At 44.0% G+C, this 24,330-nt stretch overlaps 4 protein-coding genes across 7 annotated transcripts in view; all 4 read left to right on the top strand.

The window, feature by feature from the left end:
* The window catches only part of LOC109415284 (sodium/calcium exchanger 3), a 504,848-nt gene that overhangs the window by 136,579 nt on the left and 343,939 nt on the right, over window positions 1–24,330 (top strand). The gene's annotated exons all lie outside the window — the stretch shown is intronic.
* On the top strand, window positions 11,620–13,575 carry LOC134292046 (uncharacterized). Its single transcript, XM_062860711.1, has one exon. The coding sequence runs from the start codon at window positions 11,620–11,622 to the stop codon at window positions 13,573–13,575; it is 1,956 nt and encodes a 651-aa protein (XP_062716695.1).
* LOC134292043 (uncharacterized) lies at window positions 13,642–15,906 on the top strand. Its single transcript, XM_062860708.1, has one exon. The coding sequence runs from the start codon at window positions 13,642–13,644 to the stop codon at window positions 15,904–15,906; it is 2,265 nt and encodes a 754-aa protein (XP_062716692.1).
* On the top strand, window positions 16,003–16,959 carry LOC134292040 (uncharacterized). Its single transcript, XM_062860706.1, has one exon. It carries the CDS (start codon window positions 16,003–16,005, stop codon window positions 16,957–16,959), a length of 957 nt encoding a protein of 318 aa, XP_062716690.1.

Genomic DNA, 24,330 nt, shown 5'->3' with positions numbered 1-24,330 from the left:
GTTCAGACACCAACAGTTATATGGCACCCCAATCAAAAAGGTTAACCAGAATTACCCCCTGAAGGAGATTCTAATACGAGTCGAAATGTCGAAAATCTTAAATTTTCGTTTCAATTCCCTAAGCCTGCATTACCGGAATTAAAAGCTCTATAAGATGCTCTGATGCCGATTGTTTATCTTAATTCTGAAGCATATGATAAACAACATAAACTAGATGTTCACCGTCAAGCTCTGTGAGATAAAGCCTGTAATCTAAAGTCTTTAAAGAAGTTGATAGATGCTTGAATTTCTCAGAAAATACTCGTGAAAACCAGTGTGTGTTCAATCTTTAGGTCTATCGATTCGGGACTTAAGGTCCCAAAATAAACAAGCCTAAGAGTTATTTTGCTACAAAAGAAGAAAAAAAATGAAGTTTTCCTAAATACGCATATTAAAAAAAAAGGTTTACTAGCCCAGAGTTTGTTGAAGAATAACTTAATAAAATCCAGCTAACAAACGTCTTTTTACCGAAATAAATAGAAGTATTCACTTAACAACGTAAACTGCTGGTTAAAGATTTTCCTGATTGAACGTCGTGATCACCAAGGCAATATTTGATTATTTAATTCAAAATTTCGTGACATGTTTCAAATAGCAGAAAGTTATGGTCCAAGGACTGTTTGCTGTTCAGAAGGAATTTTTCGGCCTATCTTAATGCATGAAAAATTCCTTGTTAAAATCGCTCAAGAAACCGTTTTTCTTCGATCGCAGTACGCAGTTGTGAAGAAATGATAATTCAAAAGGCGGTCTCTGTAGAATATTTCTGCCAGGAATCGCTCAAGAACTTCCTCGTATTGAACGAAATTGGACTCTACGCAACAACTTAAACTGTTTAGTGAGTTCCCTTAGGAGTATTTCTTGGCTTTTCAGTCCGATTGTGAGATCAAAAATACCTTACGTTCTCCTACTCCGACGTTTCGATCCGTATAGAAGTAAGAGAACGGTGTTCTTGATCTCACAATTGGACGGAAAGCCAAGAAATACTCCTAAGAATACACCAACAACAGTCGTAACCAATCAGCAAATAAGTTCCCTTAGCGTAAAAGTAGGCTGAGCGCATAGCGGAGTTATCATTAATCGTGCTCGGCATTTTAAAATCATACCTGAAAGTCTTTAAAGAAATTCGCCAAAAAATATCGATATAAACCCCTGCAGATGCACTTGAAAAACTACAAGAATACCGCCAGGAGTTCGTGGCACCAATAATGTCTTCAGAACCCGAGCATATTTTGGAATTAAACTTAATAAAATAAAGATTTAGAATTTCTTAAAAAGAAGGGAAATATTGTACTGAACGGAAATTACTTGATTGATTCCACTTGAGGTCCATTCCTCGCCTATCTTTCAAGAGTTCCAGTGGAAATTTTAACTATTTCAAAGGATTTAACCAGAAACTTTTCCCTGGAACAAACCTTCTACCGAATGCGTCTTAATCGATTTCTCCTGGAATTTCCAATATTTGTATAGAGGTATCTCCTGAGAGAGCTTCCATGTTTTCTTAAAACTTTTGCTAGTATATCCCACATCCTATATCATATAACCCTGATATTCCTCATTACTCTACTAAAAAATCTTATCGAGAACTTAAAATGAAGTTTTTTTTATTTTTTTTTTACACTTGGTTCCATCAGGAAATTTAACCAAAATATTGTTTAGATATGGTCCTGCGTTAAAAGCATCCTTTCAAGTAACATACTTGCCTTTCCACAGAAAAGTCATGGCGGCACAGGTTATTGTTGCACAGAAGTCACTATGACTTACTTCTAGCAAGTAAGTGTTAATTTGTAGGAGTAAAACACAGTGACTTCTGCGCAACAATAACCTGCGCCACCGCGACTTTTCTTTAATAAGTGTGTTACTTGGGCTTTTGAAAAATGTCTTTATGGTAGGTCCTAGATAAGAGGTATATTCGAGATTTGTTTTGTCTTTATTATAGACTTTCAGCCTGGCACTGGTTTGTTTCTCGATATTCGAAATGATTTTTTTAAAACTTTTCAGTAACTTGAGATTGGCAAGATCTCCGACAGATGATATGGACATTTACACTATGAACTAATTTTCGAAATTTATTAGCCATTCCGCGGAATTCCGTTTACTTTCGTCAAATTTTATTTTTTGAAGGCGAAATTTTTAGAATTTGACGAAACGAAACGAAATTCAAAATCCTACATTTCGCCTAGTTGAATTCCGTGGAATTCCGCGGAATTTCGTTTCGAGGTGTATTTGGCGAAACATTTCGGTATACCGCATACCCTTACTATTTTGATACTGAAAAAACTTGTAGTTAGAAGGCACAGAACGTTGGGAATTGACAAATTGAGAGATATAATTTGTGAAAAAAATGCGTTCTGGTGGGATTCCAATCCACGACTCCGTATTCGCTAGACCGGCACTTTAACCAACTAAGTCACAGAACAAGTCACAGTTCTGCGGAATAAAAAGCCAAACTGACACCGTGGACACTCCTTCTTTCTTTAACCCTTCTCTTTTAAAGCTTAGATGCCAATCCACAACACACTACACTACATATGAGAGCGAAATGTTTTTAACAAGCCGAGACTTATTACTCTTGCACTCCACATACAGGGGATGGCCAAAATGTTTGGGATAGGCAACTTTTTTTCTCCCACAAAAAAATTCAACGTACTGTAACTTTTCATAGAAAGCATCAAACAATCTCAAATATTGACTGTTTATCAACCTGTTATATGTGCATCATTGGTACAAATTTGGGCTTGATTGAATAACGTAATTCGCCGTGAGAAAATATTACATGTTATAACGTTGTATTAAGTATCAATATAATGTTGATAAACGTTAAAAAAATCATTCAATTCGGTTCACTGGTTTCCGAGATATGACAGCTCAAAAATGAGTTGTCTAGAAAATATTGTTTTACCCGAACGGTTCTAACTTTGCGAAATACTAATCAATCGAGCCCAAATTTGTACCAATGATGCACTTATAATAGGTTGACAAAAAGTCAAAATTAGAGATTTTTTGATGCACTCTATGAAAAGTTATAGCATGTTGAACTTTTTTGTGAGAGAAAAAAAGTTGCCTATCCCAAACATTTTGGCCAACCCCTGTACCTAGTCACCAAGCAGTTTGTTTGCTGGTGTCTAATTTAGTATAAAAACAATTCGCTCTCACTTGTAGTAAGTGGGCACAAACGCTTGTGTGGTGTGAATTGGCATCTTAGCCAAAAGAGAGAAGGATTTGTTAAAAAGGAGTGCTCACGGTGTGGTTTCGGAGTCAGTTTAGCTTTCTATTCCGCCGAATTTTGAACGTGTTCCTTTTTTTCACTTTTGAGTAAACGCTTCCAATGGTTTTGACAATCTCCACTGAAATGATCACTCAGTGGGCAAGTCTGGAGTGATCCCGAGCACAATAGCTTGTTTTCATCTTCATTTTACCCGTTTAGATTCACCTATAGATAGTAGAGTAAACATAGATCCGCGGACATCACTGAGTAAAATGTTTCAAGCGTGTGAATAGTATTTTTCAAGAGTGCGACGGTTGAATATGACGTCATGCGCTCCATTGGTGTTGTTGGAATCGTGACGTCATGCTCGTTTGGATACAGATTTTGACAGTTCGTTTGGATACAACGGATTCATCATCACGGATCTATGTTTACTCTACTATCTATAGATTCACCTTCCCATTGTCTGTTCGCAAAAGGAAACCAATTGAAGTTTTAAACGTTAGTATACTTCATATTTGACAAACAGATGGCACTGGGTACATGCTGTCGGTTTTGAGATGTATATCGTTACATTGTAGCGTTGCTGGGATTTTCAAGAGGCTCCCAAGGATTTAGAATTCAGGGGGTCCCAGAATATAGTATAGTATGAGCATTGTTGATTCCCAAGTAACACAACTTGTTATAAAACAGTTGAAAATTCACTTTTAAAACAAAACCTGCTGTATTTTTCCTGTATTATTTCCTTAATTTCAGACACTTGTATAATCAAAACAGCGCAAAAAATGGCGGCTTATAAAACATCTTTTAAGTTGTATTACATGTATTGTAATACTCTTATAGTACCAATATTTTCGGTTCATTTAAATGTCAAATTCTAATAATGATATCTATCAGTTAGAAAACAGTCCAAAATACTAGTTTAATACAAATGCATTCATATGTTGGAAAGACACTCTTTGAGGGAAATATAGCTTGCAGAAACCATCTATATAACATATCATTTGCCTATTTTGAAATCAAGCTTTTTGAAAGAAATATAGCTTGGAAAAAACATTAAAATAACACACTTAAAAGGGGCGTGTCTAACTTCATGGTCGTTCATCATGCAAAACGTATTTAATAATAACAAAATGCAACTTCAGTCCAAACACGAACTATCCCCAGATGAATTCTATAATTGGAAATAATTCTATTTTGAATGACAAATCATTAAATCGATCAAGCTCAGTAATTATACAACAGTTTCACCTGCACTTCAATATTTATGGTGAAACTTATGGTTTTACTTCTCTAAAACAAACGCGCTTCAGAGTAGAATTGAAAAAGAAATAAAAATTAGCTAAATTATTCGGCATTGTCAAATCGATGCAAAAAAAACAACATGGCAGACTTTTCACAAAGCTTACAGTGTCGTTAGAAAGTTTCAGGAACCAACTTTAAAATCATTTTTAAATTTATCTGAACGTACAAGGTTATTACGGTTTTGAAGAAATTTGATATCATTATATATTAAAAATAATTTAATTTTCAGAATGCCACTGCACTAGAAAATCAGCAAATGTAATTTCTTTTATGTAAAATTTATTTATTCATATTTTGGATCGGCACTGTACTCGAAACCACATTGCGAACAACTCCGCAAGGAAAACTTATGATAACGGTTATAATACGTCTTGAAAGCATATTTTCAACACATTCAAAAATAAGTTATAATTCTGTTTTGCGGTAGTCATTCGAACGTCAATATAACTCCATTAAAGCTTATACCTTTACGAACAAAAAATCTATCGAAACGTCAAAACCAATTGTTATTGTTTGTCCCATCTTTTGCGACTGAATCAAAATTTGACTAGCAAAAACATTTGGTCGGTATATTGTGTAATGTGTAATTCAAAAATTGGGTCTTCTGAGTGAAAGTTATTTTAATTTCATGGCATCAGGTAAGGTAAACTTCCAACAACTAAAGTTGGGTGCAAGTTAGGTGTGTCGTGTGAGCTTCGAGCATTCTTGTTTTTCCATGCATGTGCTGTGGTGAATTTTCTACGTCATTGTATTGGCCTGCCAATATAATAATCTAGTTTAACAGAGATCTTAATGATCCCTCAACATGTGTTGGCTCGTAACTAGACGTAATTCTACCAAAAAATGCAGACCGTGAATTATTGAAAACCGAGTTTGAAATTCGAGACCTGGAATATTGTAGTGAACATGATTTGTTTTCGTACTTGGATTGGTTGGATGACGTGTTTATTGCTCGAATTGTGTTGTATAATTGTACGATTAAAGTATTGCAGACATGATGAAGGCGCAGATGTTTTGTTTTGCTGTTTGTTATTGACAAACTTAAAAATTACTACGTTGTAACACTAGATGTTCTCCGATTCGCTTATAGTGCAGTTATATGACATCTTTTTGAATTATTATTCATCAAGATGTTTTCTGTGTTACTTGGGTTGTTTTTCTTGCCTGGCGAATCTAAATTTTTATATTTTTTGCTGATATTTAGGACTATTCTGTATATTTCAATATGGTTTTTGGTGTCCTTTAAAGCGTGTTGACATTTTTTAAAAAATCTCTGAAAATTGATGTTTTGGACACCCTGCAGATGTCATCGTTTCTTTTGTATTTATTCGCAAAAAATAACGTATTTTAAATTTTTACTCAATCATGCTATTATAGTAAAAGAGTTTTAGGGAGTTGAATACACACCAAACTTTTTTCCTAAAAATTACACGGAAAATAAAATTTTCCACGAAAAAAATAAAAATATATTATGAATTTCAAATAACTCAACGTACATATGTACAGATGGATAAATTATTAATAAGGGTAATAAGGGTCGTGAGTTCAAATCTCACTTGAGCTGTGAATTTTTTCCCAATTTAACCAATAATTTACCCATCTGTACATATGTACGTTGAGTTATTTGAAATTCATAATTGACCACACGGATTGGTATTACCGAAAATTTGCACTTTGAGTGAGTCGAAAAATATATTAACAATTATCATTAAATATCAAAATGTTTTTGACTTCGAAAATCGGTATGCCAAATAGGCTTCCTGGGAAAAACCAAAGGCAAAATCGAGAATCATCCTCCAAAACATGTTTAAATCGATTTTAGATGACGAAAAATGATACCTAGATCAAAATAAAAAAAATGGGTATTAGAGGGTTAAATTTACAAAACCAATGAAACGAAATCAGCAGACATTCTCTCGTTGCATCCTGTAACCTAACAGTCTGAGAAAGAATGTAACCCATATATGATAAAAAAGGGTATCACCCATTGCCGCTGTGCTGCGGTGGTCCGTAAATGGGGATAATCTTTCCCGAGCCGAGGCATTTACCAACACCAACAGCAGCGCGGGAGGTTCATGACACGGGGGTAAATGGGCAAAAAAATTCGAAGGTATTTCAGCCAGAGTCACAACAGCGCTGAAAACCCCCTCCGGTTCGGCTCCAGTTACAAATGGATTCTGGGAAGGGTCAATTGCAGACCCGCCTACGCTTCACAGCCTTGCCTGGGTCCGGATCCAGGCAATGCAATGGGGTGTACTTTGTTTTTATCCTCTCGAGCTCGCATAGTTGGTGGCGGTGGCGGTGTGTGACCGGAGAAAGTTTTGGATCCCTGCTGGGGTGGAATCCGATAATGTGATGAAAGCAGTTGGTCGGTATGTTTGGGGATAAAACCGATGATTAATAGGGAATGTGTTCAAGAAGAAAGGGTTGGTTGACGAAGTATTTCAAGGACGTTTAGGTTTATCAAATTCAGAATGGGTGGAAAATGAATGCTCTGCTCACTCATCGATTGGTACTTCATTATTTGATCAAGTAAGTAATTATTGTTTGATTATGGCTGACATTTTTATGCTTCCCTGTGGCACCTCGATTATTTGCTGAAATCCCAAATATTGTTAACCAATTATTTTAGGAACTAAATTATACAGGAAAGGGTTCGTGCCATGAGCAGAGAAATTATTTTTGGAAGTTATCGAAGCCGGTTTCATCGATGACCAGTCGACCATGCACCTGATTTTTACTCTACGTCAAATATCAGCACAATACCGTGAATACCAGCTCTTAACCAGCTTTGGACATTAGAATATTTTTTTTTATTTTGAACAAAAAAATCAAGTGCTGCTATATAATATTGATTTTTGATAGTTTTGCCTTTCTCGTACGCAAAATTGTACTGAAAGGCTATATGTTCACTCAAAAAATGAGTTTTTGGAGGATCAAGTCACATATACCAATCAACTCTGTTCAACGAATTGCACAAATGTATGCATGTTTTTTTTTTCTAAACCATAGGGGGATAATCTGCTCAACAGACACCCTAACAGAAGGTTAGGGTAGTGTAGGTCTGAGGCCGTCTTCTACAACAAAAGTAAAAGCCAGGACTACTCTCTCCTCGTACCCACTAAACCATTCCTATGGTCGCCAAACCCTACGTCTCTCCGGAAGCACCAAGAAGGTATTGCTTCAGAGAGGGGCTAGTGCATATCGCACCCTCAAGGTTAGCTGCCGTAGCCTAGCAGCAACGAACATCGATGACTCGCTCTGGAGAGTCCATCACGGTAGCATGCTGGCGCTTAGCCAGTTTCCCGAGTGGTCCTCGCCACTCCCTTTGTCCTCGGAAGGCGGGCAGGGTCAACCCCGCCCGCGCCCTACTGCTGAGCGGACATCAAGAACTGATGCCCACATGCAACCCGATCTGACCTGCTGAAGGCAAGGGTATCACTACCCTTCAGGCCTTATCAGATGCATCCGTAGGTTGCAGACAGCAGGGTCTCACCTACCCCGACCCTTGCCGGGGACCCCTTTCCAAACGCGGGCTCAGATCCAACCCAGTAGACTGACGCCACGACAGCACCTCTACCGGGACTTCCTCTTCGCGGCCACTTAATCGCTGTAAGGGTCGATCTCGACCGCAGGGCACCGGTATGACCTACGAAGCCGACTTCGAGCCCCTGGACCACCTCTTGTATTGCATCTGGACTAGCCATTCTCCGAGTCCACGCGCCACCTCCTTTGTAGCTCCCAGACGATATGGGTGATAGCCGTTGAAACGGCATTCCAGCTAATCTCATCCCTACACATTCTCTGGACCAAGTTGTCCGGAGTTGTGTCCTCCCCGCATGTGGCAAGCATGCGGTCACGCATTGTGCGAAAACGTGGGCACACGAACAAAACGTGTTCCGCCGTTTCCTCTAAACCATTGCACACTGGGCATTCGGGAGAATCCGCATGCCCGAAACGGTGTAGATACTGTCGGAAGCAACCATGACCTGTAAGGACCTGTGTCAGGTGGAATGTGACTTCCCCATGGCGCCTATTAATCCAACTATCTACCCTCGGTATCAACCTATAGGTCCACCTTCCTTTGGTGGAACTGTCCCACGCGCGCTGCCATTTGACCATAGAGGCCATCCTGACAGTCTTGCGTATGCCTCTTGTGCCGCGCATTTCGAAGCACTCCATATCCTCACTGATAAGAATGCTGATGGGCACCATACCAGTAATGACACAGAGAGCGTCGTGTGACACGGTACGGTACGCGCTTGCAACCCTCAGACACATAAGCCTGTAAGTACTTTCCAGCTTCCGTCGGTAGCATTCAGTACTTAGCGCGGTACCCCACGCCGGGCCGCCATACCTAAGTATGGACGTAGCAACACTAGCCAGAAGCTTGCGCTTACTGGCGTACACCGCTGAGCTATTGGACATCATCCGGGACAGTGCCGCAATAGCTGTGGAGGCTCTTTTACAGGCATAATCGACGTGGCTACCGAAGGTAAGCTTATCGTCGATCATCACGCCCAAGTGCTTGACAGAGCGCTTCGACAGGATAGTGCACTCTCCTACACTGATCTCCGTCTGCTGCGCCGACTGCATGTTGTTCACAACCGTCACCTCTGTCTTGTGGTGAGCCAGCTCCAGTTTTCTGGACCGCATCCACGCCTCCACAACTTTGATCGAGTGGTCGGTAGTCAACTTCACCTCCTCGATCGTTTCACCGTAGACTTCGAGCGTAATATCGTCGGCAAATCCAACAATCACCACTCCCACTGGGTACTCTAACCTCAACACCTCGTCGTACATGACATTCCATAACACCGGACCCAGGATGGAACCTTGCGGGACTCCTGAGGTTATGTGAAAGCACTTCCGACCCACCTCCGTGTCGTAAACTAGTACGCGATTCTGAAAGTAGCTTTCGAGAATCTTATACAAGTACTCCAGTATCCCCAGACGCAAGAGCGCATCGGCAATAGCAGACCAGCTGGCGCTATTAAACGCATTCCTTACATCCAGAGTCACTACCGCGCAGAAGCGAATTCCCCTCCTTTTAGGCTCGAGTGCTTTCTCGGCGGTTTTTGTAACCGATAAGATAGCGTCTACGGTGGACCTCCCCTTCCGGAAGCCGTACTGGTTGCTCGAAAGACCATTTTCGCCCTCGGTGAACCTCAACATTCTATTGAGGATGATCTTTTCGAGCACCTTCCCCGCCGTGTCAATCAAGCATGTGCCATACGGAAAGCGCCCAATGTTGCGACGCGCCCAATACCGAACGCAACGATGTGCGTTTGCGAGACGAAGCGCGAAGGAAAAAGAGAAACGCAGCGAACCGACGACGCGACGACCGTGAGAGAAGAGGAAAAGTTTTAAGCGCGAACGCCAGAGGAGATCAGAGTCACGCCACCAGCCGACCAGGCAACATCGCGACGCGTTTGAACAAGTTTCGAATAAAGTTAAGTGTTAATTCTGCTATTCTGCTATTCTGCTATTATCAACGCATCCCCTGGCTTTCGCCCATCTGCGTTGTCTTTTCACTAGGCAATACGTCTACCAATTGATGTTAATGGGCTTGCCGGACCAAGTCATGTAGCTAAGCCAAACACCCCACCTACAACTGTTGGGTAGGCACCATTGTCCCGCCCACTGGTCTTTTACAGCTAGTTGTAGGTGCATGTGTGCGTGTAAGTGTTGGTGTAAGTGTGTTAGTGTTGGTGTATTGTAGGCGCCAACTCGTTCTAATCCACTCTGATTGCTAACACCCTATTGAACCATTACCCTTAAATCTGGCAATCTATGAAATAGAATGAGTTAAGCGCCTGTACATAAGTCAGTTAATCAAACAAGGAATATTAGTATTAAAGCGAAGATACAATGAAGCAACGCCCCGAACCTCGAGAGCACAAACCCCAAGAACCAAATGACAGGCTGCGCGAACAGTCGATCGACTGGCCACCACCAGTGAATAACCAATCGAGCAAACCCTCCAGCACAAACCGCCACCAGCTCTCCCGACCTGCGCCCAACAAATCCGAGGCACAGCCCAGTCATAGCTTCACCTTAAAACCTAAAATCTAGATTGCAAAGTACAATACTTCCCATGTAACCACGCAGCTCGGGCCGCAAATCACGCACAACACGTCACAAATAAAACAAACACTACCCCGCCCGTACAACCGAAACCGATCTAGGGTAGAGAAGGGTCTATTTCCACTCCAACCCGTACTCAACTGCACCCACAGGGTAGCGCACCCCACACACACTGCACTCATGCATCCATCACGACCCGAGCCGCACGGTCACCTGGGTTGCTTCTATCTGCATGACCTCACCCAACCCGTAACGCAGAGTTTAAATCCCTCTCTTGCATTACAAAGCAGTCCCTCTTCCCAAAGTTTGTGCGTGGTATAAATGAGATCATAAAGCTGAAGAAATCGTCACCAACACAACCGCCAACAATGAGCACTCAATGGTGTCGGCAGAATCAATGACGACCCCCTCAGTCCCAAACCCAATTATCCTACACTACCCAAGTAACCACAATGCTGAAGCCGTACGCACTGCACGTACGAAGTACATACAGACCTACCCGCACCGCCTAAACAAACCACCTAGGCCGAACACAAGCGAAATGCGGCGCCACCACTGTTGAACCACGACTTTCGATTATTCCGACCGCGATCCGTTCCAACCCCGAAATTTCCGCCCGATAAGAACCGTGCCCTGGAAGTCCCGAAATACAGTCCACCGATTTTGAGTTTTTTTCCGACCGAACATATGGTCCAATACGAACCGGATTGGACTTCCGGGTGCGCGTCGATTCGAAAACCGAACGCGATAAAGTGGTCCTAGCTGCGAAGAAAGCGAAATTTCCTGCTGCGGCAGACAAGTGCGAAAAATCACTGCTGCGGCAGAACGACGACGACGATTCCTGCTGCGACAGAACAGTGTAAAAAGTAATTCCTGCTGCGGCAGTACAGAGCGAAAACCGATTCCTGCTGCGGCAGAACAGTGTGAAGAAGATTCCTGCTGAAGCAGAACAGTGCAAAAAAGAAGAAGAAACGAAAACGAAGATGGCGGAGAACGAGTTCCTTGGTTTCGACGAGACGACTGAGGGGGCGTCCGGAGGAAACACGGTGGTTGGCACCAAGCAAAAGGTTGCCAATCTGACATCCGCCGTATCCGACCCGGAAACAGCAGCGAAACTGAAATCGTTCGTTCGCCAGAGAGACCAGGTAATGAATAAGGTGCTCCGAATCTACGAGGATGTTAACGTCCAAGCTCCGATCGATCCGTCGCACTTGAAAGTGTACGCAGCGAAGCTACACTCAGCGTACGACGAGTATTCGAAGTACCACAGCGAAATTATAGCGATAATCCCGGATGACGAGGTGAATGCGCAGGAGAATGAGTACATCCGCTTCGAAAACTACTTCCAACATACTTCCGCCGCAGTCGAAGCTCGCATTTTGCGGACACCCGTCATCCAAGTGGCCCCACCAGCGCAAGTTGTCGTCCACCAGCAGCCATTAAAAGCACCGATCCCGACTTTCGACGGTGAGTACACCAAGTGGCCGAAGTTCAAGGCGATGTTTCAGGACGTCATGGCCCAGTCCCGCGACTCGGATGCGATAAAGCTCTACCACCTTGATAAGGCATTGGTAGGAGCAGCCGCAGGAGTACTGGATGCCAAGACGATAAACGACGGCAACTACGCTCAAGCCTGGACCCTGCTAGCGGAACGCTACGAGAACAAACGAGTGATCGTGGAAACGCATATCCGCGGTCTGCTGTCACTCAAGAAAATGACGTCCGAATCCCACAGAGAACTGCGATCCCTCCTCGATGAGTGCATCAATCACGTCGAGAGTCTAGCGTACTTGAAGCAGCAAGTATCCGGAGTGTCCGAACTGATGGTCGTCTACCTGCTGACTGCAGCGCTGGATAAATCGACACGAAAGCAATGGGAACAAACCCTGAAGCCAGGTGAGTTACCGCAATACAAATCCACGATAGCCTTCCTGAAGGCACAGTGCCAAGTGCTGGAGAGATGCGAAGCTGCGTATTCTCAGACAGCAACGAAGCCAATTCCGAAGCAGCAGAGTTCAGCGCCGAAGGTTACCAGTCAACGATCACATCCGGCGACGACGAGCTCCGAAGTGTCCAACGAGAAATGCGATTTCTGTGATGCTCCACACCGAAACTATCAATGCAACAAACTCAGCACGCTAAACAGTGCTGAAAAGTTCGAGAAGGTTCGTTCGGCGAACATCTGTTTCAACTGCCTCCGAAAGGGACACCGTTCCAACGCCTGCCCTTCACCGAAGACCTGCCAAAAGTGTCACAAGCGACACCACACCCAACTGCACGACGACGAATCGAACCCGAAGCAAGAATCCAAGACCGCCACCGTGGCCACTGAACCGAAACACGACGAGCCTGGCCAGGGACAATTGTCTCCAGTGCCAGCCCCCCAGGCAGTCCCACCTCCAGAAACCGTTACGACCGCCTGCCATCTGGACAACGCCCACGCTCCGAAAACAGTACTACTGCTGACAGCGGTGGTCTTGGTCACCGATCGAAACAATCAAACCCAGCAGTGTCGAGTTCTTCTCGATAGTGGGTCACAAGCGAACTTCATCACCGAGAATATGACGAACACTCTCGGCATGGAGAAGAAGCGTGCTAATGTTCCGATTTCTGGCATAAACAATGTCCGAAGACTAGCACGAGACAAGGTTGAGGTGCAATTCCAATCCCGATGCAGCGATTTCCGTGCCACACTGGAATGCCTGGTGACCCCCAAAGTCACTGGAACGATCCCGACGACCGATATCGATGTTACCAGCTGGCTGCTCCCAGACGGCATTCAGCTGGCCGACCCGTCGTTCTTCCGAACCGACAAAGTTGACATGCTGATTGGCGCTGAGTTGTTCTTTGCGCTAATGAAGCCAGGGCACATCACACTCGACGACGGTTTGCCCGAACTACGTAACTCGCACTTGGGATGGTTGGTTACCGGCACGTAACAGCCAACAAGAAACGATGAAGCGGTGCAGTACTCCCATGTTGCATCTCTCGATTCCGTTGAAGGGATGATCCGACGGTTCTGGGAAGTCGAAGAGGTTCCCAATGCAGCCACCCTTTCGCCCGAGGAGCAGCAATGCGAAGATCATTTTTCGTCCACCTACTCGAGAGACGAAACCGGACGATTCGTAGTTCGATTGCCGTTCAAAGCGAATGCCGACCAGATGGACAGCTGCCGAAACCTGGCATTGAAACGCTTTTTCATGCTAGAGAATCGGTTGCAGCGCAATCTCGAATTGAAAACGCAATATCTGGACTTCATGCGAGAGTACCAGCAGCTCGGCCATTGCCGAGAAGTGGATGTGGCCAATGACAACCCGAATCTGAAGCCATATTATTTGCCGCATCACGCGGTGCTACGCCCAGGCAGCTCATCAACGAAGTGTCGCGTCGTCTTCGACGCTAGCGCTAAATCCGCTCCGACGAACCCGTCCCTCAACGAAGCGCTACTGGTGGGTCCAGTAGTCCAAAGCGACATCCTTTCGATCATGATTCGATTCCGTCAACATCGATACGTTTTCACGGCGGACATAAAGAAAATGTACCGTCAAATAGTTGTCCACCCCGAGGACACACACAAGCAGCGCATCTTTTGGAGGGAGCATCCGACCGAACCGCTGAAGATCCTGGAGTTACTAACCGTTACGTACGGTACGGCTTCAGCACCCTTCCAAGCAACCCGAAGCCTAACGCAACTTGCCATCGACGAAGCTGAAGAATTCCCTGTAGCAGCGCAAATAATCAAATTCGACTGTTACGTTGACGACGTGCTCTCAGGGACTGCTACAATCGACGAAGCCATCGAAGCGCAGCGCCAGCTGAAGGAGATGCTGGCCCGTGGTGAGTTTCCAATTCACAAATGGTGCTCCAACTCGCCTCAGCTCCTGGAACTCATCCCAGACGACGAACGAGAATCGCTGAAACCGCTTGCAGATCGCCATGTCAATGAAGTGATCAAAGTTCTCGGCCTGCTGTGGGAGCCGGCCACCGATGAGCTTTTGATTGCTGAGTGCTCCAAACCGACAGCAGAACAAGTCCAACAACCCGCTACAAAGAGGATCATCTATTCGGAGGTAGCCAAACACTTCGACCCATTAGGACTGTTTGCCCCATCCATTCTGTTGGCAAAGCTACTGGTACAACGCCTGTGGCAATGCAAACTGGATTGGGACGAACCTGTGGATGAACGAACCCAAATGGAATGGAACGAACTCAGTGATGCGCTACCAAACCTGCTGCAAATCAAAATCCCCCGCCAAGTCACGTTTCATGGTGCAGTCTACTACGAGCTACATGGATTCGCAGATGCATCCAATGTGGCGTATGGAGCGTGTGTGTACATCCAAAGCACACTGGAAGATGGAACCATCAAGTCACGGTTGCTGATAAGCAAGACCAAAGTTGCCCCGCTTCATCCACTCACGATTCCGCGCAAGCAATTGTGCGCCGCACTCTTGCTCGTCCGGCTGGTGTGCAAGGTACTACCAGCCCTCACCATTCCGATCCGACACGTAGTGTTGTACTCCGACAGCGAAATCGTTCTCTCGTGGCTGAAGAAGCGCCCCTACCAGCTACAAACATTCGTCTGCAACCGCATCAACGAGATCCAAACCAACTCAGAGGGGTACACATGGAAATACGTTCGCTCTCACCACAACCCGGCAGACATCGTATCTCGTGGGCTTATGCCATGCGAGCTAACCATCAGTGAACTGTTTTGGACTGGTGGCGAGTATATCAACTCACCGGTCGCCGGTCCCGATGTGCCGAAAGTGGTTTCCGACGACGATCTACCGGAATTGAAGGTCAACGTAGCAGCTATGCCGGCGCTCATTGAAGAGCCGCTGGAAACCTTCAAGACCTGCAGTTCTTTCCGTCGCCTTCAACGAATAATCGCATGGGTATTGCGGTTCTGGAACAACATCCGAACTCCGAAAGCTGATCGCATCATCAATCGACATCTCTCCGTGGTAGAACTTCGACGTTCGACGATCGTCCTTGTAGAAGTGATTCAGCACGTCGAACTTGGAGACGAGATCCAGCGAGTAAAAACCAAGACGCCTTGCAAACGAATTGGGAATGTCAACCCGATTCTCACCGACGATGGCGTGCTAAGGGTCGGGGGTCGACTCAAGCACTCCAAACTGCCCAACGAATCGAAGCACCAATTGATCCTGCCGAACGCGAGCCCGGTGACACTTTGCTTGATCCGGGAAATGCACCAAGAGCTTCTTCACGTTGGACCTGCTGGACTACTCTCTGCAATCAGATGACGTTTCTGGTTGCTACGCGCCCGCTCTACAATACGACAGGAGACTCGATCGTGCGTGAAATGCTTTCGCGCAAATCCAACCGACATCACGCAACTCATGGGAGATCTGCCAAGACAACGTGTTACACCGTCCCCCGCCTTTAGCATCACTGGTGTGGACTATGCTGGTCCAATTCTGGTGAAGCAGGGGACCCACAGAGCCAAGGTCATCAAAGCGTTCATAGCGATCTTCGTGTGTATGGCCACGAAAGCCGTACATTTAGAATTAGTGTCCGACCTGACGTCCGACGCTTTTCTTGCGGCACTCCAACGCTTCGTGAGTCGTAGGGGAATAGTGTCGGAGATGCACTCTGACAATGCGACGAACTTTCACGGCACCAACAACGAGCTCCACAAGCTGTACGAGATGTTTCGTAACCAACCGGACGTCGACAAAATCCTGCAGTACTGCCACGCAAAGGAAATTGAGTGGCACTTCATACCGCCAGATTCGCCCGAGTTCGGCGGCCTATGGGAGGCTGCTGTGAAGTGCACCAAGACCCATCTGAAACGAGTGGTAGGTAATAAAACGTTAAATTTTGAAGAAATGGCAACAATACTTTGCGAAATCGAGGCCGTCCTCAATCCGAGGCCACTTTTCGCAATATCTGGAGACCCAGGTGATCCCGAAGTTATCACCCCGGCCCATTTTTTGATTGGCCGTCCAATGACTGCTGTACCCGAACCATCGTACCAGGACCTCAACGTTGGCCGGCTAAGTCGCTGGCAGCATCTTCAACTGCTGCGTGAGCAGTTTTGGAGAGCCTGGTCCCGCGATTATCTTAGCAGTCTGCAACCCAGGAAGAAGAACTGGAACACATCTACCAACGCTCGACCAGGAATGATCGTCTTGATTAAGGACAAGAACCGCCCTCCGTTGCAGTGGAAGTTGGGCCACATCACCTCTGTTCATTGTTCATCCTGGCCACGACGACCTGGTCCGGGTAGTGGACGTTTTCAGCGAAGGCAAAACTTTTACACGGCCCATCACGAAGTTGTCAATTTTGCCAATTGAGGAGAACCAACGTCAACCTGATCCGGACAAGAATGTTGAACCCGAATGCTTCAACCCGGGGGATGATGTTCCATACGGAAAGCGCCCAATGTTGCGACGCGCCCAATACCGAACGCAACGATGTGCGTTTGCGAGACGAAGCGCGAAGGAAAAAGAGAAACGCAGCGAACCGACGACGCGACGACCGTGAGAGAAGAGGAAAAGTTTTAAGCGCGAACGCCAGAGGAGATCAGAGTCACGCCACCAGCCGACCAGGCAACATCGCGACGCGTTTGAACAAGTTTCGAATAAAGTTAAGTGTTAATGTAAACGTTTCCGACTTTCGATTATTCCGACCGCGATCCGTTCCAACCCCGAAATTTCCGCCCGATAAGAACCGTGCCCTGGAAGTCCCGAAATACAGTCCACCGATTTTGAGTTTTTTTTTTCCGACCGAACAAAGCATATTGGTCTATATGCCGATGGGTCTCCGGGTGGTTTCCCCGCCTTTGGCAATAGTACCAGGCTCTGCCTCTTTCAAGCTTCTGGGAAAACTCCCTCGTCCAGGCATTTCTGCATAGCAGACCTGAACATCTCGGGAGCCTCTTCAATAGCTACTTTCAAGGCCAGGTTCGGAACTCCGTCCGGACCTGGGGCCTTACCTACGCTAAGGGACTTAGCTATCCCCACAAGTTCCACTTGTGTGTGTACTGTGTATGTGTGTATGTATGGCTGTGTACAAAAAAGGTCACTCACTTTTAAGGTACTTCTCACTGAACGATTTTTCGGATATTAGCGACGAATCGAACCAGAATTTTACCGCATTGTTTGCAATTAAAAATGGTTCGGATCGGTCAATGCGTTCCGGATTTATGTCCTATTCAGTGATCCGGACCAGCACCGGTAGAACTGGTCATATATAAAGCTGAACCATGCCCCATCATGCGACACATCAAACTGCGCCGATTTCTGTATGCTATAGCATCGTTGACGAATTTTGTGCGCAAATCAACACTGGAGACTAGAAATATCACCATTTCGTCTTGAAATTCAAAATGGCGACCTAATATTCAAGATGGTGGCTATTTATTAGAGTTTCAGGCTCTAAAAGAATGCAATATGGGTATATTTGGTATTAGGAAGATGTCCGCAGTCCAAAAATGGCGATTAGAATATCCAAGATCGTGGTCTAAAATCCAAGATGGCAGCTTCAAATTCAAAATGGCGACTGTCAGAGATGTCCATATCCTCAGTGTAGGTAAGAGAAATAGAAAATAAACCACTCACGCTGTGTATCTCAACAGGAGCTCGTCTCTTATATGTGGATCCACCTCAGCGATTCGGATGCGCGCAAGCTTGGTGGGTAGAATAAAATCTCTTAGCTCCCTGAGCACTAGGCTACACAACAGTGCGGTGAGAGCGATTTAAAATTCTCTCCGGTGAAAGTGTAAAAAATCACCCGGGCGCGCGCTCCAGTGAGGTTTTTGCGCCAGAGTGCGCGTTGCGGTGAAACACCGCAGAGTTCTCACCCCGGTGACACCATGGTGATGATTCGGTGACTGCTGGGTGAAAACACAGGAGCGCGCGCGAGAACGATGCGCGCGAAAGAGTGAGCCACACTCGATCCAAGGCGAACGAGCAAGAGCACGCACTAGCGCTTGGTCTACCCACCACCCAAAACAAGAGAAACTGGCTTCTTGGTGTGGTGAAAAATGTTCCTATCCCCAGTGTGGTCGATAAACTGACGCCGCAGTGAATCGCTATGGTGAAATGCCATCTCTGGCGACTGTTTAATGGAGTTTAAGGCTCTTAAACCATGCAATATCACATCAAATCACCTTAGATACACATCCCACTGCTGTCGGACTCAGTTACTATGCTACAATTAATGGTAGACCTTATCATCATAATATCATTAAAAACCATGCAATATGGGTATATTTGGAATGGGAAAGATGTGCGGAGTCCACCAGATATCCAAGATGGTGGTCTAAAATTTAATATGGTGGCTCCAAATTCAAGATGGCGACTGTTTACTGGAACTTTGGCATCAAAACCGTACAATATGGGTATATTTGATATGGAAAGATGGCCGGAGTTCAAAAATGGCGACCAAAATATTCAAGATGGCGGTCTAAAATTCAAAATGGCGGCTCACAATTCAATATGGTGCCTGTTCCATGGAGTTTTAGGCTCTAAAATCATGCAATATGGGTATATTTGGAACGGGGAAGATTAACAGAGTTTAAAAATGGCGACCAGAATACCCAAGATGGCGGTATAAAATCCAAGATGGCGGTTGTTTAAAGGAGTTTTAGTTGAAAACCATTCAATATTGGTATATATGGTATAAAGAAGATGTCTGGATTCCAAAAATGGCGACCAGATCATCCAAGATAGCGATCTAGAATCTAAGACGGTGTCCTAAAATTTAAAATGGCGGCTGTTTAATGGAGTTTTAGGCTCTACAACCATGCAATATAGGTATTGTTTGTTTGGGGAAGATGGCTCTCTCTCTCTTCTTGGCGTAACATCCTCACTGGGACAAAGCCTGCTTCTCAGCTTAGTGTTCTATGAGCACTTCCACAGTTATTAACTGAGAGTTTCCTCTGCCAATGACCATTTTGCATGTGTATATCGTGTGGCAGGCACGAAGATACTCTATGCCCAAGGAAGTCAAGGAAATTTCCTTTACGAAAAGATCCTGGACCGACCGGTAATCGTCATGGTCATGCTGAATACCCGTGCGTTTACCGCCTCGGCTATATGGGCCCTGATGTCTGGAGTCCAAAAATGGTGATTAGAATTTCCAAATCCAAAAATGCGGCTCAAAATTCAAGATAGCGGCTTTTTTTAAGAGCTTAAGGCCCAAACATCAGAAGCCAGATTAACGATGTGTTTTTTGGCGCCATGAAATGGATTTTTTTATATTGTTATTTGAGTTTTGTCAAAATGGTGTTTCGATGGCACGAGAAAGGCGTCCTCACCGCTAGGTAGATTAGTTAGGGTTTTTTTTTATAATTTCTCATGACCGTAGAGAATGATTGAAAAAATATATAAAATTTATGTTCACTTTAGCCAAGAATGACCGTGAAAATACTATGAGGTTATACTTTCAAAATGCACGGAAACGGGAATGTTACCACTTTCAGAGAGAAAATATCGATATTTCAAAAATATTTCCTACACTCCATCCTCCTAACAGACCCACCCGCACTCATATCCCACAACGCGAAAAACGTGAACGGCATTCAAGCAACCAACTTACCGAGTTGGGCGAATAAATCTATCGGAAGATTATGTATTGCGGTAATTTTCCATTCGCGCAACCCTTTCTACTTGGCAAAAGTGCAAAACGACGACCAACGCGAAGCAGGCATCAGGCGGTTTGTTGGTGGTTTGTCAGTTCATAACGACGACGCCCGCTGAAGCACCTACTGGGACATACAACTTACCCGTAGATACTTAGACCTAAGGGAGCATCTTCGCGCCATCTGACTAGTGGAGAGACCATTTTAGCGCTGGTCTGCACTTTGGGAGCATGTAAGGTTGCATTATGGGGTAGAAATGAAAATTTTGCTACTAAAATGCTCTTTGAGAGCTGTCGCAGTTATTTTTTTATCTTTCTTAACTAGATGTTTAACCCCGAGCAAGTTCATCTTAGGACCAACACTTTTCTTCCCTTCCGAAGGGAAACTCACATTTTGTTAGTTTGTTGGGAGAGAGATTCGACCCCAGATCCTCGGCGTTTTCAAATTGTTGGCCAACAGCGCATTGCTGGGTTGGCATTCGCCAAAGGTGTCTGGACTGGACGCGCGCGAAGGGTAATGACGGATGACTCCCGCCACTCGGGGCCGGGTATAAGACATTCCTTTTGCCTGGTGGTGGTCGCTAAATGTCAAGTTGGCGTAAAATTGGTTCAGCATGGCCGCTGCATGTAGCCGCCGGTTGGTGGCGAGACTGATGCGCCGCGGCGGTGGTACATTACCGTAAATTTGTGTGTTTTTACTTGGAAGAGGATCCTCGCGCTCGCTCGCAGACAATCATCATCGTCATCGCCGTCGTCGTCATATTTAGTCGTCGTCTCGCGTCTCGCGACTTGTTTTCATCTGCTCTCTAGGGGTGGTGATGGTTGTAAATTGTCTGGCGAAGGTGGAGCCGCATGGTGCTCGTCTTGTGAACCGAGATGACAAATGTGTGGCCCAGATTCTAGATTTTGCAGTTCACTGATGATTTGCGGACGCGGTCAAACAGGAACACATTGTTTCGTTTATCGAATGCCGTAAAATTAACTCTGTAGCATAATTTACGACACGTACCGAGGAGAGGTGTTCGTCCGCATTGGAGCGCCACCACCGGCAGCCAAAGTCTCTTTATTTGTTTCCGTCCGTTGGAGGTGGGACAGTTATGAATTCAGACTTTTTTTCCTGCGGAAAGATATTTTTATGATCGTCGTTTATGTCTTTTGTGATTTCTTACCAACTGCGTTTTATTGGCGTGAAGAAAATATTTTCGCACGATGGTAGCCGTTGCTTTTGTGATCTTCTACTCCATTTCCATTGTTTGAATTATTTAATTTTTTAAATTTATATATCGCACTGACGTTTCTTCAGGCATTTGTACGTTTTATTCTTCCTCATCTGTAGAGCCTTTTAACCACTGCGTCCATTATTTAGGAATATTGGTATGACCTATATTTAATTTGGTTCTAATCGATTATCCTGTCACAATTGAGCTGTGATGGACATTGGTTGATATAGCACTTGATCCCAACTAGGTACAACTCGTTTTCTAAAGTGCATTGCTTTGCTGGGATTACTTTGCCAAATTTCAAAGGGCTCTAATAACCCTTTTTCAAATATTGACAACCTTTGATTAGACAGCACTCCTCAGCTGCAGAGTAAATGTTCAGCGGTTTAATTTTCACCTTGACAAAAACGACGCTCAGATGATTGGAATTTTCCAATATTGTATAGATGGTACCTACTGGGGCAGTGACCGGTCATAAGGCCCGTTATTACCCTCAGGTCTCTCTTGTTCAAATTTAGCATGGTCCTGGCTTCCCGGGTAGAGGCTAATGGCAAACAAAGGGTAAAATAATAACTGGTTTTGCCATCATATCTTGTTTTGCCATTCTTCTGTTATTATGAAAAACTTAAAATGACAAATCAATTGCAAAATATACAATCATAACAAATCTTGTCATTGATATGTTATTCATGAAAAATGCTAAATAACACATCAATAACAAAAATTACTATCATGGTAAAACTTGCAATTTAGCACCTTTTATAATGAATTGTATAAAATACCAAAGCAATAACATAATTTACATTCCTAGCTAAATTTGCCATTATTTTGATATTGTGAGAAATCTATATATATAAAAATGAGTTTGAAGTCCCTTTGAGGCAACAAAAGTCACGAACGGCTGAACTGATCAGCATGACTCTTGCATGGTTCGATTCGTATTCGTGGTGGCTGTGTTTATATGTAATAAAAAGTTACGAAAATCAACTAGAAAAGTAACAAAATTGAAAAAGAACTGATTTTCTATGAGCTGGGAAGGAAATCAACACGACCGAAATGAAATCAATCTAGAGTGCGGTGCTATTTTGAGCTCAACAGTTATCAAACCACCACAGTCCACAAGACGGCAAGACAAAGTTTGCCGGGACAGCTAGTTATTTATAAAAATTAGGCACCATAACATATTTTACTCTCAATATACCATTAACTATTATATTGTATATTTCAAGCATAACTTTTCAATTCGACGTATGTCGCAAAAGTAAACAATTCCGGATTCTCAGCTGTGTGTTTGATTCGCAATGGATTCTATTTGATGCACATCAATTTATGTTAATTTAGAACTCAAACAATTAAAGAGTATAATTTGTAAAACGACGTATCTATCTTTTTCGATCTTTTTAAGAAAGCTACTAGGGCACTGGTGTAGTGGGATTCTTCTTGCACATGTAAACATCACTTCTACTAGTTGTGTACAACATAAACTTTTATTTTTGCTATTTTCTCTCTCAATGCTCAATCAATATGAGTACGAAAGTGTAAAATTTGATATGTAATGTTTTGTACTGTTGTCAGGGAGTGGGAAATGCAACTACTTCCGGCAGGCCATCTAACAATCCCAAGGGACGGAACAAGGGGGATGGGGATAAGGACCACTTCATTCCACAAACTAACAAGCTGGATCCGGATAAGGTGGCATATATGAAAGGTAATTCAATACATTTTTCATCTATAATATTTCATATTTTATTCTATATTTTGAATTTTGCAGATCGCTTGTACGCTTGATTGTTCAGGACCCCGTAGGGATTGCGATGGAGAAATCCAAAATGGTTAATAAGCATATCGCGAATGTTATCGCAAACAACCCTACGCTGCGCAAACGTTCCTAAATAGGAGAAGCCAGAGTAGATCGCGGGGCAACGGTGGCTACGTTCATCAAAGTGAATTTTATTTTTAAGTTTAAACATTCTGTTTTAATGATAAAATTTGCCATTCTTTTGCCATTAAGCTGTACCCGGGTTTTGCTGCACTAGGCCTTATAAATCTTTTTGCTTGTCTGGATGTATCCGTGCCACGGATTCCGTGGTATTCCAATTAGATTCTACCGTGGACATTTCCCAAGTTTTAAGTTTCATCCGAAGTGCACACTCAGGAACTCCACATAAAGGTTCAGGGACTACAAAGCTTGCTGCCGTACCCTGTCTGACTAAATGGTCGTCATTATCATTTCCCAGAATTTTACAATGACCGGGCACCCAGTATAAAGTTACCTCGTTCCTACTGGCCAATTGCTTCAGAGAAATAATGCATTCCATCACTAGCTTTGATTGACAAGTGAAAGCTTCTACCACATTTAGAGCCGCCTGACTGTCCGAAAAAATACAGATCTTGGTAAACCTATATTTTTTTCAGACAAATGTTGGCACACTTTAGAATGGAAAGATATAGATATACAAGCAAGTCTTTGTAGCTTACTTAGCTTTTTTTGAGAGGTTACCTCATTTGTTTTGGGCCACCAAACAAGTGAAGCATAAGTAATCTTAGGCCGGACTATTGCAACATAGATCCAGTGAATCATGTTAGGTCTAAGACCCCAGGTTTTTCCTGAGGCTTTGCTGCAGACCCAAAGGGCATTGGTACCCTTGGTTAAAACATTGTTTAAATGAGAATTCCAATTCAGTCTTTCGTCCAAAGTTACCCCAAGATGTTTAACTTCTTCTGAGATCTGAATTTGAACTTCATCTAAAGAAGATTCCGTAAGATTCATTTTTAACCTTCTAGTAAAAGGTACAGTTATAGTTTTTGAAGAGTTTACGTTTAATCCCTCCTCTCGGCACCATTTGAGGGTAACATTCAACG

Source organism: Aedes albopictus, chromosome 1 (assembly GCF_035046485.1).
Source record: "Aedes albopictus strain Foshan chromosome 1, AalbF5, whole genome shotgun sequence".
Taxonomy (NCBI): Eukaryota; Metazoa; Arthropoda; class Insecta; order Diptera; family Culicidae; genus Aedes; species Aedes albopictus.
Note: the sequence above shows the minus strand (reverse complement) of the source record. Positions and strands in the feature narration are given on the sequence as shown.

Bases quoted from the DNA above. Each gene is read 5' to 3' on its own strand.
- LOC134292046 (XM_062860711.1), top strand. From the start codon at position 11,620: ATGGCGGAGAACGAGTTCCTTGGTTTCGACGAGACGACTGAGGGGGCG.
- LOC134292043 (XM_062860708.1), top strand. From the start codon at position 13,642: ATGATCCGACGGTTCTGGGAAGTCGAAGAGGTTCCCAATGCAGCCACC.
- LOC134292040 (XM_062860706.1), top strand. From the start codon at position 16,003: ATGGGAGATCTGCCAAGACAACGTGTTACACCGTCCCCCGCCTTTAGC.